Genomic DNA, 12927 nt, shown 5'->3' with positions numbered 1-12927 from the left:
CACTTAAATTTTCCCAAAATAATTTTGTATGTCTGACAATCATTTCCTACTCTGCTATTTAGATTCCCAACAAGGACCAATTTTTCATTGTGTCATTTGCTTTCTCTAAAGCATCAAAAAATTCCTCTACTTCTGCCTTAGTAGAAGATTCTGTGGGACCATAGACACAAATAAGTCTCATTGTCTAGTTCGACCATTCTGATATTTGCCCACATCACTACTTGATATTGCCTGCCATTCAAACAGATTAGCCACATATTTAGTATTGAATTCTATGGCTACTTCTTCTTTTCCTTGATTGTCATTGCCTGAATATAAGATTTTGTATTTATTGCTCAGAAAGATCTCACCAGTTGTTCTCTTTTTTGTTTTAGTCACCTCTATTATGTCAGTCTAGTATTTATCCAATTACTCAGCTAGCTCCATTTCTTTGCCATTCAGGCTGCTTATGATAGTTACAATCTTGAACTTTGATTTGAGGTGTGTTTTAGGATTTTTTCAGTAGCTGAGTTTTTGCTGTTTGCTCTGGTTCCCTGGCGAAAACAACAGGGTGCCTTGTTTATACATGCGACACCCCATCTGGCATGAAATTCTGTAATGTTGTACCATCATTTTATATTGTGGTTTAAGCCAATAAGAGTACAGTTTGGTCGGTTAAATCCAAAATCGCCAACCCATCCTCATTCGTTCGGTATCCAGGTAGATATCTATCAGGGTGCACCACTAGAAGGTTAGGATTGGACATTAAGTTAGAATCCTTGGTTGGTTCTTCGCATTCCTTTAAAGGCTATGGGTAGGTCTCCTCTCAGTTATACAGCTTTGACCCTTAAGCATCCCGCTTCTTGTAATACACAAAAATATTCCTTTTTATTCATGGGAAATGTGGTACAAAAAAGTTATACATTTGTGATAAATTATATATTAAAACTTCTATGTTATATATAAAAACTTGCTTATCACATCAGTTCATACTTCATGCATGTAAAACAGATGAAACTCAGAAAACAAAAACATCAACTCATGACAAATGACAACATTCATTGGGATTGGTTGACAGAATAGCCAGTCAACATCCACTGATTTCTAGGTGTTTTTGTCTCAGTACTCACTCTGCTTTGCTTTCTGGGCAGCTTTAAAAGTTGCTGGATCCCTAAGAATTTGACCCGCTGCGCCCTCAGTGTGTCTTATCAAAGGGCTCAAAAGTGTATGTATTATGACTGCATACCTGGGCTATTAACACGAATGTTATGATAGGAATCATAACATTCGTGTGTTTACACGTTGAAAAATGTCCTCTTTACATTTTAGGAATCCTGTTAAGTCAGGAAACAATTAGGTGAATATTTAACAGGAATAAATGCAAAAATATAATATCGGTGTTATTGATATTCTATGGATTTGCTCATAATACCTAGCACACCTGGAATATTCGCCCCTGATATACATACGTTAGATTATATTCAATTCTTTTAATGCAGTCATCTCAGTTTCAATCATCTGTCCATGCTGTTTGAATTTTGCACTGTATCCATTACAAAATTTGGCAGAATACATGTCGTATTCCTTTCTTTTAGTGTTGCACGATGATCAGCATTCATTTTAGAAATTATGGACTTTACAACCGTGTTTTCCCGACCTTTCGATCTTCATATTAAGATCATCATCTGGAGCATATACAAATATACAGGACAAGCTGAGTTACATTACATACTTTAAGCTAGAGAAACAATGATTTGATCACAGGTTATTCTACTGCCATGACCTCTAGTGAAAAACGAAATACGAAGTAATTAATTATTTAGAAACTATAACAAGCTAAATTTTATTTATGATAACATGAGCAAACATTCTTTCTTATAGATAGTTTTCTTCCAGTAACAATGATGTCCTATTTTTAACATTACAATTGTTATTTTTGATTTAGGATCCTGGATTATCTACAGTCCTGTTTATAGCCACTCTTAGAGAGGAAGGTTCTGTGGGTCGAATATGTGCCTTCCATATGTTTGAGATTTTTAGACCATTATTATTGTTCAGGCTTCCTTAAATTTGTGTTTATACCATGTTCTGGTGCGATGTAAACAACTAGTGTTTTTCCAGTCAATTCTATGTAAGGTGTTCAGAGCATGATCAGAAAGGCCAGCCCATAGTTACTATATTTAATGTGTTGTTTATGTTCTTTTTGTCTGATAGGAATTGTGCGTCCTGTTTCCCCTATATATGGTATGTTACAGGTGCAATAAATACGGTATACTGCAGGGTGGGCCAGTGGAGGGGGTGGGTCTTTGGATGAGTTGAGTAAGCTTTTCAATTTTGCAGGAGGTTTAAAGATGGCTTTGAGGTTGTATTTTTGTAGTATTCTGTTTATTTTATCTGATGTCCCTTTAATGTAAAGAATCGTTATAGTTTTATTGTAGTCTGGTTTATCTTTGTTTTTTATTGAGGTCTTGTAGAGAATTTTTTTAATAGTGTTTTGGCTGTAACCATTTTTTAGAAAAGTATTGCTGATAACTTGAAATTCATCTTTCAGTGCATGTTGACTGGAGCAGATCTTCAAATCCTTGTTTTGAACAGGTATTTGAAGATCTGCTTTGAAGATTTGACTGGAAAAGCACTAGTAGTTTACATCACACCAAAACTTGGTATGAACGCAAATTTAAGGAAGTCTGTGAGATTATTATCAACCACCCCAATCTGAACAATAATGATGGTCTAAAAATTCTAACATATGGAAGACACATATTCGACCCACGGAACCTTCCTCTCTAAGAGTGGCTATAAACAGGACTGTAGATAATCCAGGATCCTAAATCAAAAGTAACAATTGTAATGCTTGAAAATAGGACATCATTGTTACTGAAAGAAAATTATCTATAAGAAATAATGTTTGCTCATGTTATCAGAAATAAAATTTAGCTTGATGTTGTTTCTAAATAATTAATTTTTTGGTAATTTTTTTTTTCTACTAGAGGTCATGCCAGTAAAATAACCTATGATCAAATCATTGTTTCTCTAGCTTACTGTATGTAATGTAACTCATCTTGTCCTGTGTATTTGTATATGCTCTAGATGATGATGATCTTAATATGAAGATCGCAACATCGGGAAATTAAGAGTTATTTATAACACGGTTGTAAAGTCCATGATTTCTAAAAGGAATACATGTCGTATATAACTTGATATCATGGTTAAATAACATATCTGTGTTTCCATATTTTATTTTATGGATTGTTCTACCTCAAATATTGAAAGAATCATAAGGTTCTTCATGTTTCTTGCTTCCTGGATATTTGTTAATTTTATCTTTTTTCAGAATACTCAGGATATCTGGAATATCCTAATCATTACTTTTTATATTGCATTTATGATCTTTTGTGACAAGCTTACTCCTTTCTAAATTTACCCTCCCATAATTCCAACCGGTCTGGTTGGACTAGTGGTTAGCGTATCTCCTCTCCAGCCAAAAGGCCCCAAGTTTGAAATACAGTTGGAAAATTCAAACATCAACGAAGTAGATGCAGGAAGAAAGCTATCTTTTCAATGTGAATTGCAAGAGAGTTGTGTATATAATATTATTAGTAACTGAAATAGGTGTGTATGAACGTAGAAATAAGATTACTGATAACAGATTCCTAATTTTTGGATATATACAATTCATCATTGAGGTTTAGGTTTGAGAGGAGTAATGGAGAACGACCTTCAGCATTTTCTTCAGAAAACCATTGAAATTGGTAGGAGCAATTGTGTACTATAATTTAGCATCATCTCAGATGATCCTGTGGCTAGTATTGCATGTTTTTGCGAGGTCAGTTTTGTGATGATTTTTGAATTCTATATAGGATTGGTGTTGTGAAATGTGCTTAGTGATGGATTGAACTGTTTGACTGAAGTAAATTAACTTGCTTTAAATGGAATGAATAGACTTCGGGTAGCAGCAAAGGTTATACTCTATCTTTAGTAGATGCAGCAAGGAGCTGATTTGATGATTATAATTAAACATGGTTGAAAAATGAAATTTCCTAAGGATATGAGCAATACACAGGGAGAAAAATGGCTAATAATTCCCTCAATAACGTTTGGGTTGTAGCCATTGACTGAGGCAATTTGGATTAAAAACTGACACAACATAGGTTCTTAATAGCGGGAATTTAATAATTGTAGTATGAAATTTTTTGTAAAGGGATGCTGATGTGTAATGAATATACCAAACAGAGAAGAACTTCTAATCCTTTGCAGGGAAGATGCAACAGGCTGTTCTAGATAACAGAAAGAGATGGAATGAAAGAGGGGATGGGAAGAGATGGTGCAGTTTGAAATTGAGCTATGTATCAATGCTAGAAAAATTCTGTTTATGTGATTTTCAATTACACTAGGATCTCAGGAATACATGCATTGCATAAACTAAGAACCCATTGTGTGTTCAGCAGCTAATCTTGTTTTATAGTACTTTTGAAAAAAAGTGGAGAAATGATGGTGAAAGTTCAGTGGAGCAAAGACGTTAAAATACTCTAAATTAAAGATGCCAAGAAATTATATTCTTGGTTTCATCCTTTATCCAAGTGTAAGCAAATTCTGCACATGAAGTAACTTCTCAACTAGGCTATGGCTATTTTTATGTAGAAGCTGTTGACTTCACATCAGTTGCCTTAGTATCCCATAACACAATGCACATATCCTTACAGACTTGTATAATGCTGTGCATTATTCATGTCACCACCCAGATCAGTTTGACCTTTATTGAGGTTTCATGAGACTTCAATAAAGGTTCAAAAAAAATGATTTCAAAGTCTTTCAAAGTGATTATTCCAGACATCTAGGATATCCTTATGTTCAGTTTTCATGTCACCATTATCATCTTTGATTCCTTTTACAGAACTCTCCTCCATTTCTAAGCTTCTTCAATAGCTCCTTCATTTTGCTGCCTTCCTGATATTTATTTTCCATATTCTTATGAGTATTTCCACACATAGCTTAGCTCTTACGTTTTTCTGTGTATTCTTTTAGGATGTCTGCTGACTTATTTTCTAGAACCTTTTGGTATGCTTTCTTCTTTTCCACAACTGCTTCTTTAACTTCTTGTGTTCACCAGTGTTCTTATTGTCTGCTTCAGAGTTTGCCACTGAGACTCAAATGTTTGGCTCTTGTTTTCAAACTGCTTCAAATTTTCTTCAGTAATGTTTGCATAGTTGAGTCTACAATTTTCTGTAAAAGCTGCTCAACTTTAATGCTTTCTAAAACTTTCTTACATCCATTTTACAATAGATATTCAATGTGATATCTGTTTTTATCCTGCTTAGTATTAAGTAATGATCACTTCCAATTTCAGATTTCTTGTTTACTCTTCTTTCCCGAACCAGCGTTATATTACTATCAACAATGATATAGTCAGTGATGCTTTTCTTATTTCTTATGTCTTCTCTCCACTTGAGCACATATGTATGTTGAAATGTTGTAAGCACTAGTCCGTGTTCTCAGCAGAAGTCTAGTAAATTCTTGCCATTATTATTAGCTTTGCCCTTTTCTCCAAATTTTCCCAAAATGTTCCTATATGCCTGGTGGGATTCATTTCCTGCTCTGCTGTTCAAATCTCCAACAAGGACCACTTTTTCTGTTTTCTTTATGTTAACTGCCTTCAAATAACTCATTGTTAATTGTAGTTTTGAATTTAAATTGCATTTTACATTTGAATTTTGGAATTACCCATTTTATCATTCTGTGGCCAGAACAGGTGGAAAGCACCATTTCTTATCTGATCACTGATTTACTATGTGCATTTTTTTTTATTTATTTTTTGAAATGAAAAACAGAATTGCACTTCAGAAGTTTTTAATGCAAATTGTATAGCTTGACTTTGATAGCAAGTTCAGTAGCTTATTTTAATAGTAGATCCTAATACATTAGGTTTATCAAGCTAAGCAGACCATGACCTAATTTAATTTGTAGGTTTCCAACCCTGGAATATTGAATATTGCTGGCCTCTAGTTTCATGTATTCTAGTTAGTTGAGTGAATATCATTTTGGCTCTCCAGCTACAGATTAAAATCGCACTTAGCATGAATGTTTGTTTGTCTTTACATGTTAGATTATTTTCATTACCCATTTAGATGACCATTATGTTCTGTATATTAAAGGTGCTTTAAAAGTACCATGTTTTGTCTCTAAAGCAGTTTCTGGGTTATTATCTAATTCTTTTTCTGTATATGGTAATGTATTATTGCAATAATATAATGATAAAATAATGATAATAAGTGACTCTATAGCGCAATTAGAAGAACAGCGGTAGATTTCGCCTTCAATTTGAAATGATCTGGATTCAATTCTCATCATGATGAGAGGAATCTTTATATGGGCTTTTTCAAGTGAAGGTTAGTTAGCCAGTCTCATATGGGAATAGCAGGCTGTTTTCTTCTGGAAACTAAGGTTTTTCATCCTGCCTACAGACAAATCAGCCATAATAATAATAATGCACACAATTTACAGAGAAAAAATACTGTTATTGGTGGTGATAGGTGGTAGATGGCGTTGCTGCTATTTGTAGTTTTGTGTATTTTGAGAAGTAAGCAGTAAGGAAAATAGTGAAATGTGTGTAGCTGATTAGAGTAGAATGCTCTCTCTCCCATGATGAGTCCTTGGACTTCTTGGGGGTATCACATGAGTAGCGCATTCAGGATTTAATCTTGTGGGGGGGGGGGGGGGATGAGTTGAGTAGGCGATTTGAGAATACACACTACGAATCGCATACGACCTATGACTGAGCATCTGCAACGATCACTAATTCATAAGTATATAGAAATAGAAGATACGACACAACATAAATAAAGAAAAAAGAATTTTAATTAGGAAAAGATTTTTGGAAAATTTTCTAGTGTTTTTTTTTTTTTCCTTTTTCTTTGGGGGATGCCCCCCCCCCCCCCCATCTGGGTGTGCCACCATGTCACATGATAATAATAACAAAATGCTGTTATGGGTTTTGTGGATACATCATTTTGTAGATGTTATGAAAAAAAGGTTCGCATTCAGATTGTATTTGGATTTACGATGTTTCTTCTTTGATAATACATGTTTATCATTCCACTTCTGCCGGGTTGTTCAAGTCTTCTTCACATCTTCCTTTTAAATGACTTCTCAAGCATTTTCAATAATTTCTGAGAAAAATGTAGTGACATGGCTGTGGGGTAAGTCTTCACGATCAGTAAGCTATCCACATTATTTTTTATTGATTTTGATCTGCTGTTGAAATTCACTTTTATATAAGGAATTTATATGTAGCTCAAATATACACTTGCCAATTCTGAGTAATTATACAGTACATCATGAATATGGCGATTTTCTCTAAATTAATTTATATTAAGTTTTAATGAATCTAGTAATTTTTTGGATTGAACAATTTACTGTTTACTTCTACAGGGAAAAAGGTTGGCCACGTACAATTCAAACATCAGGAAAGCTAAAAATATCTCCAGAAGTGGTAGGTTACTGTTTCATTTTCTGCCTGTGTGCATGTATTTCTCTCTCTTTTTTTTTTTAAATTTCCAATGGGAAAAAAATGCATTTCAAATGTTTTTCAACAATTGCCATAGCTTAATCATTGCAAGTTCAGCTGCATTAGACTCTAATACAGCTGAATTTGATATGTTGGAAATTTTTCCACTTGGTTATACTATAAATTAAAGATGCCAAGAAATTATATTCTTGGTTTAATTCTTTATCCAAGTATAAACAAACATATCTGTAAGGATATGTGCTTTGCATTATGGGATACTAATGCAAGTGATGTGAAGTCATTAGCTTCTATATACGAGTTGCCCAGTCCTGAAAATACTTCACATGCAAACTGTGTTTGCTTATACTTGGAATAAAGGATTAAACCAAGGATATGATTTCTTGGCATTTTTAATTTATGGAACTTGAAATGTGTTTTTCTAGCTATATTGGTAGCTGATTCCTTACATTGTCATATTCCTCTCCCCACTGTTGTTGTGTAAATCTTGATCAAATAGAATAAAAACTAGCTAAATATGAATGTTTACACACAGGATCCCCATTTTATGACTGAAATGAAATGCTGTGTCACTCACAGAAGGTTATTTGCAAACCTATAGTACAAGTTTTTTTTTTTTTTTTTTTTTTTTTTTTTTTTTTTTTTTTTTTGCACTGTGGGTAGGTTAAGGATTTTTTGTTATCAATTTTGTATATTTCTTTTTGTATTTCTAATTAATTTTTTACATATCCAAAAACCCTGCTCCAAACATTGAACTTTTTCAAGCCACTTCAGTCCTCCAACAAGTTTACATTAGAAATATTGTATACATATTTACATATTAAAAAAACCAGCACTGTGCCTTGATCACTTCACAGGTATTGGAGGGATTTATATATTATTAAACCTGTTGTTGGAGCAAACTGTTTTAGTTTGCTTCACTCTTCCTATGTTGTAAGTTTATTTTAAAACTATATACATCATCTCTCTCTCACACACACCGTAAAAATGTCATAAAAGAGGAAAAGTGAATGTGAGAATACATAAATCCTTAAAGCAGTGGAAACCAGTAACATTAGAAGAGAAATACAAAGTTTTAGGCTTTCACAAAGCCAAACTGAAAGTGACAGAACTTGCACCCCATATTTCAGTTTTCTCTTTTTGTCATGAATGGCATCTTAAAAAATAAAAACAAACAAGTTAAAATATTTAGTTAAGACTGTACACCTAACCCTTGATTCACACAGTATATTAGTTCCATAAAAGTATCACATAAATAAAAATTGTGTAAATTGAGACTAACATTTGTACAGAAAATCTGGGAATTGGTTCCTTAATGCTTAATTAAATATTTATGTATTTTTAAAAATAATTTATTTTATGTATAGATTCACAAAAAGAATTTAAGGATAATGAAATGTGCTCTTAATCAAAACAAATACTTTTATTTAAACAATTTATAATTAAAGATATATGATAGTACGGTGTATATAATATATGTTCATGTTTGAATAGTTTCTCCTTATATTATTTTCAAACAATTATACATTAATAAATAATACAGTAGCATATGTACATACATCAGCTAGTGAACCAGTTATATACTTAATAATAGATCATTTAAATCCACATTGAAAAGAATATATTATTTTACGGTTTAATTATTCCATCTAAAAATTGCACACATATTGGCATGACATACTCAATAGTTGTATGCTACCAGTGGGTATAGAACTCATAACATTGGGTATAGGTAACCTTCATAATTAATAAAACACAAACATTCTTTGCTATTCTTAAACCATGTTAAACAGAACTTGTACTGAATGAAATTAGAAAAAAAAATAGTTGGGAGAGATTAGCAAATTTAAAACGTACTATCTGTAACAAAGGGGATAGACATAGACCATCGGATCTGTTTAAATTAGGACAGTGAAGTAAAATTTTGCATGTTTCTTTATAAAGACATTCTATGAAGAAATGACTTTTATGAAGGACTCTAGAAGTAGGTTAATTGCCATTCTATGATCTCTTGTGCTGACTATGCCTATGATACTCAGGCAAAAATTCTACATTAATAAAGTTTTTCACATTAGTTTTCCTTCATTTTTATGATTCTTTTCATTATGCCAACACACAGTATATCATTACTGAAACAAATCTCTAGACTTCATGGAGAGTCTAATTCTAAACAATGTGCTAGATGTAAGTAAAATGTTAATAAATAAATTAATAAATAATACAGTAGCATATGTACATACATCAGCTAGTGAACCAGTTATATACTTAATAATAGATCATTTAAATCCACATTGAAAAGAATATATTATTTTACGGTTTAATTATTCCATCTAAAAATTGCACACATATTGGCATGACATACTCAATAGTTGTATGCTACCAGTGGGTATAGAACTCATAACATTGGGTATAGGTAACCTTCATAATTAATAAAACACAAACATTCTTTGCTATTCTTAAACCATGTTAAACAGAACTTGTACTGAATGAAATTAGAAAAAAAAATAGTTGGGAGAGATTAGCAAATTTAAAACGTACTATCTGTAACAAAGGGGATAGACATAGACCATCGGATCTGTTTAAATTAGGACAGTGAAGTAAAATTTTGCATGTTTCTTTATAAAGACATTCTATGAAGAAATGACTTTTATGAAGGACTCTAGAAGTAGGTTAATTGCCATTCTATGATCTCTTGTGCTGACTATGCCTATGATACTCAGGCAAAAATTCTACATTAATAAAGTTTTTCACATTAGTTTTCCTTCATTTTTATGATTCTTTTCATTATGCCAACACACAGTATATCATTACTGAAACAAATCTCTAGACTTCATGGAGAGTCTAATTCTAAACAATGTGCTAGATGTAAGTAAAATGTTAGTAAAGTATGTTAACAGAATAATATTTTTAAAATGCTGTACGATGGCTCAGATTATTCCTATCTGTTGTAAAACAAAAGACGTTTATAGGGCTCATAAAGCTCCTGAATTACTTAAAGGAATTATCAACTCTATGAAGCTAAAAAATTTTTTGCCCTCTTAAATAGAGAAATCGTTTTTGTCAAGACTGCTTTAGAATCTATATTAGCAGCTGAAATTTTTAACACTATTTTAGACATTTCATCAACTTATCTGCATGTTTGTAATTCTTCTTGACATAATTTAAAGCATAAGTTTGATTTACTTGTAAGTCACTCTAGAACCACTACTCACAATGTCTGTGACGTAGATAGACCGGTCATCAATATTTCTGTTTTATCAATAGGACATTTTGCCGTCTCCCCAAATAAGGTATCCCCATTATGGACTTTTTTTCATAGTATAGATCTTTTGATCCTTATCTCGAAAAACAGCTAACGGGATTTGTTTCAAGTGTGCAAAAATTCTTTAGTTCCAAGCCTCTGCATCCAAATCTCTCTCTCTGAAACTAAAGTGCTGAAATCATTGAAGAATAGTAACAATTTAATTATTACTAAAGTTGACAAGGGAAAGGCTGCTACAATTCAACTTACAGGCCCCTCACATCTAATCCTGCCTGTTGTCAACTAAACAGACTTAATTATCTTATTGATAATGTTTCTATTTGAGATGAGGATCAAAAGAAAAAGCTTAAAACCTTCTTTGGTCATCCATCTAGATTATATGGTCTTCCCAGAGTTAAACCAGATATTCCATTAAGACCAGTCATAGACCATATAGGATATCTCTTTTTTAAGATTTCTAAATTCTATCTAATTTACTTCCTACGTCAACTAGAACTGCTGCTTAAATAAAAACACTTCGGATTTTAAAAATAAAATTTCTGATCATCTGGATGCTTCATATATTATGCTTGGTTTACATGTTGTATCCTTTTTTTACTAATATTTTTTATCTGACACCATTGAATTACTTAGATGAATTTCTTTCAGATATTGTTAAACTATTTCATTTTGTAATAAATTCTGGTCATTCCTCTTTTAAAAAGAAATCATCAAATCAAAGGAACAGTCTTGGGCAATCCTATTTCTCTTACTGTTGCTAACTTCTTCATAGAACACTTTGAACAGTGTATTTTTGATATTTCACCTAAACCTACATACTGGTACAGATATTTGGATGATATTTTTGTGATTTAGAATGGCTTTTCCTCTGAGTTTACTTTATTGTCCTTATTTGAACAGATCTGATGGTTTGCATGTGTCCTCTTTGTTGGAGATTCTGCCTTTTTATCTAATGATTTTAAGGATTCTTTCATCAAAAAAGCTTTTAGCAGTTAAGGTGTCTCTACCTCTTCAAATACAGAAGAAATACCTCTTCAAATACAGAAGAAATATCTCACATTTTTATCTCTTATGTGCATGGCATTAATGAATCCATAGCAGAATTTTAAAACCACTGAATATTTTTGTTAGTCCATCAGAGAAAAGATGATTTACTTGAGTTTTCCTCCATTTTTATATTTCTTTTCATTATGCCAACTCAAAGTATTTCATTATTGAAACAAGTTAACTACATATATGTTAAACTGCCAATAACTGAAAAACAAATTGAACTTAAAATGTTGTGCATAAGTTCAACTAATTTTCTATTTGAGTTGAAGATCAAAAGAAAAAGCCTAAAACCTTGTTTGGTCATCCATCTAGATTGTATGGTCTTATTTACATAGACTGAAATGTGTATATAATGAACTATGTTATAATCACAATTGTTTACTGTTGATTCTATGCTTTAGTTGATGTCAAAGCAAGAAAATAGGGATTTCGTGCCAAAATCACTTAAATTCCCTTCATAATTAAGATAAAATTAAGTGTATCGTAATTAACGCTTGTAGAGTATTTTATGATCTTTACTACACACTTACGTGTATTTGTTTTAGAAATTTATGGAAGAGTTATTTTTATTATCAATCTTCCAAAATTTAGTAGTATAAATATGATTGAATTAGCCAGATTTTCACTTTTTTGATCTTGAGATCTTGATTGTGAGGATTGAGTAGGAGCGCTTATGGTGATGAGGTTTATTACACTTTTTAGTTGAAAGTTTTTAATCCAGGCAGGGAGGGGGGGGGGGAGGACAAAGTTTTCTATGCTATTCTGCTTATGATATTTTATAAGAATTTAAATAGTTGATTTTTCAAAACTTTTTTTAGACATATGACTTCACAGCAGATGATTTGACTGACACTGGAGAAATTGGCAGAGGTGCATTTGGTACTGTTAATAAAATGATTCATAAAAAAAGTGGAACCGTTATGGCTGTAAAGGTATGTGAATATTTCATTTGGCATGTATGCATTTCTTTTTTAATTCTAATCTAACTAAATTATATGCCTGCTTATTTAAATAACTTTAGGTTTATTTCAGTATAATTTGTAATGCATGCAAAACTCACAGTGAGTTTTTCTCTTTTTGCAGTGCAGCTGTACTTTACATCTTATAATTAGTA

The 12927-nt window shown here is 32.2% G+C and overlaps 1 protein-coding gene across 2 annotated transcripts in view; it reads left to right on the top strand.

Moving 5' to 3' along the window:
• Mkk4 (dual specificity mitogen-activated protein kinase kinase 4) overlaps nucleotides 1–12927 on the top strand; it is a 356130-nt gene that overhangs the window by 109107 nt on the left and 234096 nt on the right. For both annotated transcript variants that reach the window (XM_090398396.1, XM_090398395.1), the window contains exons 3-4: nucleotides 7408–7468; nucleotides 12632–12745. In XM_090398396.1, the coding sequence (XP_090254522.1) occupies nucleotides 7408–7468; nucleotides 12632–12745 (175 nt within the window). The remainder of the gene's footprint in view (nucleotides 1–7407; nucleotides 7469–12631; nucleotides 12746–12927) is intronic.

This window comes from Typopeltis vanoorti, chromosome 9 (genome assembly GCF_054136105.1).
Source record: "Typopeltis vanoorti isolate ZY-2024b chromosome 9, IOZ_Tvanoo_1.0, whole genome shotgun sequence".
In the NCBI taxonomy this organism is placed as follows: Eukaryota; Metazoa; Arthropoda; class Arachnida; order Uropygi; family Thelyphonidae; genus Typopeltis; species Typopeltis vanoorti.
The sequence above is the reverse complement of the archived record's forward strand: the minus strand, read 5'-3'. Positions and strand labels throughout refer to the sequence as shown.